The 7,370-nt window shown below is 33.1% G+C and overlaps 1 protein-coding gene across 1 annotated transcript; it reads left to right on the top strand.

Moving 5' to 3' along the window:
- The first annotated feature begins 685 nt into the window (after window positions 1-685).
- LOC104216406 (uncharacterized) lies at window positions 686-6,225 on the top strand. Its single transcript, XM_070150936.1, has 6 exons — window positions 686-709; window positions 1,964-2,076; window positions 3,331-3,527; window positions 4,341-4,538; window positions 5,248-5,313; window positions 5,904-6,225. The coding sequence occupies exons 2-6, from the start codon at window positions 1,965-1,967 to the stop codon at window positions 6,066-6,068; spliced, it is 738 nt and encodes a 245-aa protein (XP_070007037.1). The 5' UTR covers window positions 686-709; window position 1,964; the 3' UTR covers window positions 6,069-6,225.
- Window positions 6,226-7,370: the final 1,145 nt, after the last annotated feature.

The following is a 7,370-nucleotide window of genomic DNA, read 5'->3' as shown; positions in this document are numbered from 1 at the left end:
TAATCTGTGTTAGAAAACACTTTACTCTCTAATATGATACTTTCGACGAATTTAGATTTAGTTGAGTCATCAACACCAAATAGGAAATAAAAAAAGGAAATGTAGGCTATAATATAATCCATTTAAGATCAAACTGGTTCCACTGTAATTCAAATGCTGACCTTTAGGTTTTAGCTATTATATATGTATTGACTCGTTGAGAGAGTAGTATTATAACTTTATTATCGAGCAAAATTATATCCATAATTCAGACAAAAAAGTTAAGTACTAAATAACTAGTCCGTTTATCCAATTTATCTATCGTTTTCCTTTTCGTTTTCTTCTACTATTTTTTTTTAAAAAAGGTCAGTTGTATAGTGATCCTGAGGATAGCAGGAGTAGGAAACCATATCCAAGTAGGAAACCAATGGAACAATAATTCGGACAGCTTCCTACAAAACAGGAAAAAGAGCCATTGCTTGAAGGAATAGCTTCGTCTTGCCATTCTCTCTATTTGTCACTATAACTCCAAAACTAAAATTTTCTTTACGGGTAAATGCTCCTCTATAGTTCTACAATTCACCCTTTTCTTATGCTATTGGTCATCCTTCTTTATACCCTCTTTTTTAGTCAAAGTTTCTTTCTTTTCTTTTACTATCATCTGTCTCTATATTTTTGGACTATAACCGAATTGTTATTAACTTGAGACTGCTGTATTAATTGATAAACTGTAAATTATGGAACCGCCTCTGATTTTCTTTATGTCTAAAGAAATCTTTCATGCTGAAACTTCCTTGACTTTGTATTTTTATGGGTTTTCTTGTGTGGATTTTGATTGATTTTTCATTATCCGATCATATTCTTCACCAGGCATATATTATGTTTTATTTTTTCTCTGGTTCATATATGTAGAATTGGGTTCTTTTTACATGGTATTCTTCCATATTGGTCTGTGTTAAAAGGGGGATAAAAGATGACATCTTTTGGTGAAGGGTATATTAAGCATATCAGATTAATAGTTTAATTTTGTGCATAAAATTGGGTTCTTTTTAAATCATAGGCTGGATAGATTGGCCACTGGATTAGTCGAGATGCAAACAAGTTGGTCCAAATATCTCTGATTTTAAAAAAGAAAAAGAAAGGGGGGGGGGGGGGCTTTTAACAGGTCCAATTCCAATCTGCTTTGTAAGTTAGAGGGGGAAAAAAGAAAGATCTTGTTTAGCTTTCAGGGTAACTTAAGCATAAAGGAGATGGGAATGATAGTTACAATTTTATCTATTTAGTGCTTAGAGTAGTTTGTTTTTGTTTGATTCGCATGTGCAAAATTGAGTTCTTTTTAGCTGGTGCAGTTCTAATCTAGACCAAGAGTTAAACGTAAAAGGATAAAGATGACCTTTTCTAAGTCTCGGTGCATCTTAAGCATTTTAGAGATCACCAAATAAGCATTATAAGTAATCCATTTTGTTGCTTAGAGTAGTTTGATAATGGAGTAGTTGAGATTAGCTTAAGGCTGACATTCTAGTCCTATAGTAAGAACGGCTTGGACTTTGATGAGCCTGAAAATAGGCCAAGCAAAACAGAATTAAATCTTCTTCTGATTTGCTTGCTTCTGCTGATTTTATGTGGTTGAAGTTCCAAAAGCACGATATTGATTGCGAATCATGACAACACACTGTAATTATTAAAGATATCACTGTTTATTCGCTATGAATAAATGTGAGATCATATTCCTGTTTAATGAAAGGAAGTCTTTATGTAGGCATAAGCTTCATTTGTGTATTTGTATTGGTTTTACAGTTCTTAACAGATATACTTTGTCGGGACAGAAGCACTTTGTTAATTCACTATTGAAATTGAAAACCCTTTGATACTCCCATTGCCATTCTTCAAGTCCTATTAATATATCTATTGGTTGATTTCTTTCTTTGTGCTTCGATTTACTGTTTCCTCAATCAAGACTGACTGATTGTTTTCTCGTTGGCAGCATGGATTTTAGGGTCTGCCTGTGTTTTTTCATACTTGGTTCTAGCTGGTGCTGTACTGCTAGAGAATTATCAGCGCGTAGCCACCTTATTACTGAAACTGAAGATATTTCTGGTACTTTCTCTTTTTTTAGTTTAATGCAGTCGTGGGATAGCTGTACTGCTTTAACTGAGCAACCAAAAAATCAATTAATTTATGAACCTTATTTACAGCTTTATTTGATTTCTCCTATGGTCAGCGTCCAATTGCCCTTCCATTAACAAGAACCTCCTTAATTCTCCACGACATCATTAGTTATGTAATGGATATTTGTTATTTTCTGCTAGACCGCTACTTGCTGTTTATAAATTTACTTCCTCCATCCTATTTTCATGGGACAGAATTTGATTGGCCGCATAGTTTAAAATGTTGATAATGACTTATTGGTAGTGGTGGAAGAAAACACTAGGACAATGGTTTGATTGAGGAAACATAGTCTCGAAAAGTTTAATTTCATATGGTCAACTGAATTCATATTCTTAAAGATTTTGAAATATATCAAACATTTTGTAATGTCTCAAAATAAATATATGTCCTGTAAGTCTCTAGACGATTAATTTTCCACTCCTCAAAAATTCTTATTTGGAGTGCAACTTTGACCTCCTCTAATCGAAACTTCTTTGCCTTCATTATTCTCTTCCTTCCTCACCAAATGAACCAAACCTTCCATTGACGCTTCCCATTAATATACTTGCTCAAGTCTTTCTGTCTTTTCAAATGAATCACATTTGTATCATGTTCCTTTCAACTTTGAAGGGGCTAGGATGAAAACCAATATCTGAAAATGTTCACATAAATAGGAGATCGAAACATTACGTAATACATTTACAAGTTTGCCAATGTGAATTATATTATGTTGTGCTCAATTGATTTGCATCCATAAGGCCTCTTAGGATTCTCATATTCTCCATTTCACGTGTCAGATATTGGTAGTTTATGAAGATAGGCAGTTGGGTTATAAATATGAAAGAGCAAGTGTTTTGTTATAGCTGCTTGCTTATAACAGGTTGCAATTCATGCAAATGGTTCTAGACTATTTCTGAAACTTTTTAAATATGTACCTATTTGACTAGGGATCTCTTGCTGACAAGTTCAGCAATCTTTGCATCTTTTTATTATCCATTTATTTGGCTTCATTTTAAATGAATATGCTAGTGGTTTTCTCCATGCGATGCATCTTTCTTGTTGAGTATGTCAATCTTACTTGCTAGCTTAATGTACTCTTTTTACCTAGATGCTCTACAGTACATGAATTGAACTGCTTGGTGTATTTGTGTAGCTTCATTAATTTGAAAAAGAATTTGTTAACAATTGGCTTTATTGCAACAGTTCTGCAGATAAATAACCTAGAGGTGCCGAGACAAGTTCAACCTCCAGAAGAAGTCAGAGGAAATGAACAGTGGTGCACATTGTGTGAAGAATATACTGCCAAGGCACTAAAGTACGTGGCTAATAACAAGACCCAAACAGAGATCATTGACCATCTTCATGAGTCCTGTTTGAATATGCCATTTTACAAGCAGGAGGTACTTATAATCTAACTTGAAAAATTGTCTATCTATTGACCATTTCTTTCACCTAAATGATTGAAATTCACTGCACATAAGAGGCTGAGTCAATTCAGACGTTTTATTGTTTAATGAACTACCGATGTACAGTCATGGATGTTGCATTCGTATTTTAGTGTGTTCTTCTGTCTGACATCCTTAATTGCTTGGTAAAATTTTGTTGAGATAAATTTATTTTGTTCACAGAGCTTGAAAAGGACTGATCATTTGGGGTTCCCTTGATGAGATAAAAAAAGAAACTTAATTAATTGATTGGATGTCGTCTTCATTATTATAATGAGTATGTCTAAGCTTCCAACTTCTTAAGAAATCAAAATTTACCAGTGAAAATAAAGTTAAGTAAGGGAAGGAAGGAAAGATTAAGTGAGAATTAAATTAATTTTGTCTGATATTTATCTACTATCTCGCATCCTTAAACGTTGACAGAAATTGTTCGAAATCGTTTTGTTTTTCACGGTCTTTAGAAGAAGTAATCAGATGAGGTTCCTTATATACTGTAATGAGCAAGTATAAGCCATATGAATTTTTTAAGAAGTCAAACTGTACGTAAGTTAATAAGAGAAGGAACGAAATCATAAGCGAAAACGTGCAAGATGAAACTGAACTCTGTGTAACAGTCAGTAGCAATAAGCGTCCTTCCTTTGTATTTGTAAATTTGGGTGGCCTGTTCGGATTTGCTGTCAGTTCTTTATTCTGAATTGCTTAATATGAGATTTTGAACGGTTTCTATAGCTAGGTTGTGAGTGAATCTCTTTGATTTTTTGGCTGCAGTGCGTCGTACTTGTGGATTATTATGCTCCTCTCTTCTTCTCAGAGATCAACAAAATAAGTCCTGAAGACTTTTGCGAAAAGTTTGACCTCTGTGAACGAGTGGTTACCATTTCTCAGGTGCTTTCTGGACAGAGCTGTGATTTATGCCACCAAGTAGTTACAGAGGCCGAATCTAAGTTGAAAGATCCCGACACCCAGGTGCACTATGTTTAATTTTATGTATATAACATATTAATAAAATTGTATATAGTTACCTGAACTAAGTACAAAAGAGATGAACATATTTTTGTACTTAAAAATTGGATATCTGCTACTAAAGACAACTTTAGGATTTCTAATATTATTTCTGCATGTTAGTAGTTATATTATAAGCAATAATGCAGAATATCATGCAATGCCTAAATTTCCACTTTTATGCATTAATATTTGGATGAAATCTTCCTAAAGAAGAATGTTTTAAAGTACTTCCCCAAGTAAGTTACTTCCATGAATATCCATGGAGTAGTTAGTTTCCGATCATTTGTGTGCTTTAGATTTGTTCGATAAGAAGTTCTTAAAAGAAATAAGAGCAGGAAGCTAAATTCATGTTGCATGTTGCATGTTGCATGGACCAACAAAGATAATGTTACTGTATTCCAATCCTTCAACATGCCAAGAAATTTAGAAAAAGTCCGAACATCTGCATAGGACTGTAGCTCTGTTTAATACATTCCGTTTATCTTTCTCAACTTGCGTATATACAAAATAAGAACTCCATGTAGGATTTCTTTGCAGCTGCTAGTCCTCGTACATGATATCTGAACGATGTATTAAGTTTGATAACTGTGAGTTGAATTGAATATACAAAGTAATATACATACTTGGAATATGTTTGCTTAAATTCATTTTATTTTTGAAATCCTTTCAGTTAGAAATACTTGAGCTGCTCTTGAAGGCATGTGGAGCTGTCAAACTCAAACCTTATGCCACAAAGGTTAGAAACATCTGTGATTTAATTGTTTGATCATAGTAAATCTGCAAGGCTTTTTTCCTCTTGTAATTTTCTAACCTGTTTTGAAAAACGCTTTTCTTGAGTTGAGGGTCTATCGGAAACAACCTCTATACCCCACAAAAGTAGGGGTATGGTGTGCGTATACCCCAATCCTCCCACCAGATCCCACTTGTGGGATCACTCTGGGTATGTTGAAGTTGTATAATTCTGCAAGCTTGCTGCTAGTTTCCAGATTTCCAGTGCAACAGATTTTTGGACGGTAGATATAAATAATATCATAATTAATGTATTTTGCACCCCTTTTGAAGTCTATGAAAAGATTTTGCAATCCTTATATGCATGCACTGCTGTCCTATGAATAATGTTGTCCATCGAAAAAAAAGTCAAACCATGCTTAAATATCGATGAATAAGCGCTACAGTTGTCCTACATTATTTGGGATACTTTTGCATCCAGGAGAACTATCAAACTTTTTGCCTGATGATAAATAGATGAAGGATATACAAACCCTGTTTGATAGCTATGTTGATGTTTTTTTTTCTCACTCTCTCCTTTTTGTTATTTTTTGGCAGTGCAAGAAACTGATCTTTGAATATGCGCCAGTGATTCTCGTAAATGCTGAACAGTTTCTGGAAAAAAATGACATATGTGCTATTCTTCACGCTTGTGAGCCTGCAGCAGATAAAGAGCTACAAGCATCGCCAAAGATGCAAGCTTCATTGCATTCGGCCTCTTAAAGAATTCAGAGCTTTTAGACTTTGTTGGGGACGTACATATTGTTGTATGTAAACTATTAAACACCATCATCAAGTTGTGTATAGCGTGATAGGTTGAGACTCAACCTTCATTTACAGTTATTTATGCAATAGTAAATATATATTTCTAAGTTTCCAAGTTACAGGTTTAACAGAGATGGGGTTGTGTATATATATCATCATATCATCATATATATATATATATATATTATATTATAAGTGGGAAGATCACAAGTGAAAGTTGAATTACTATACTACCCAATTAAAACTAACTGACAATTTTACCCTTTTCTTAAACGATATTTTTATAATGATTTTATATTAAAAAGTAAATTTATTGTACAATAAATGATAAATTTGTTCCACCCTACTAAAACACTCATGGAACATTGATACACGAAAAAGCAACCAGTAATAAGTTAAGAATTCGAGGAGTTACAATTAATAATATAATATGAACCAAATTCTCTTCAATTCAAATTGTATCTGAATAGTCTTCCTTTTGTACAAAAACGTACTCTTTATATATGTCTCTTCAATTGCCATTTGTACTCTTTTATTAAATTAAACTGATATGAATTTCAATATCATCTCGGTTAATCTAAACCTGAAAGCAAATGAAAGGACATTAATCCCATCACTTATGTTGATAAATTAATTAATACATTCATGAACTAACACCTTTTGCATTTTCCATGTTGTATGTCTATTCGTTTCCCTCAATTTATCTCTCTCCTTTCAGTTATTGCAATTGTCTTTTTCTAATAAGCCTATTTATTTAAAGATTTCATAAAAAAAAAGTCATGTTGTAAGATGAATGTCTTCAAAACTTGGTGACAATAGCAGAGCCGAAAAGATTAATATTCGACTACCTTTTGATAGAATTCTTAATTCCATTACTTTCAAGAATCGAGTAATATCAAGGCTAGATGATGCAATGCTTTTGGCACAAATCTAATCTGCTGGAAAAATAAATGAGTTTTTTATTTTCTTGACCAAATTTTATTCATATAATTCAAAATTATTTGCTTTTTCTTGATGTAAATTGAATTATTCTTTTCCCTTTCGGACACATGATTATTAACCTTTTTTAAAAAGTATAATTTTGTTTGTTTTCAACAAATACAGTACAAATATATATAGGTAATGTGTAAGGAGCGAGCGATAAATTCACTGAGGTGAGCTCTTTTCTCTTCCAGCGAGAATTGACTTTTTAACATTAGCTGAGTGCCTTAAATCTGTTCTGAACTACTTTATGAGGATATATTGAGTCCAATTATTATT

The sequence above is a fragment of the Nicotiana sylvestris genome, chromosome 7 (genome assembly GCF_000393655.2).
Source record: "Nicotiana sylvestris chromosome 7, ASM39365v2, whole genome shotgun sequence".
NCBI classification, from domain to species: domain Eukaryota; kingdom Viridiplantae; phylum Streptophyta; class Magnoliopsida; order Solanales; family Solanaceae; genus Nicotiana; species Nicotiana sylvestris.
This window is presented reverse-complemented; position numbering and strand designations above follow the sequence as displayed.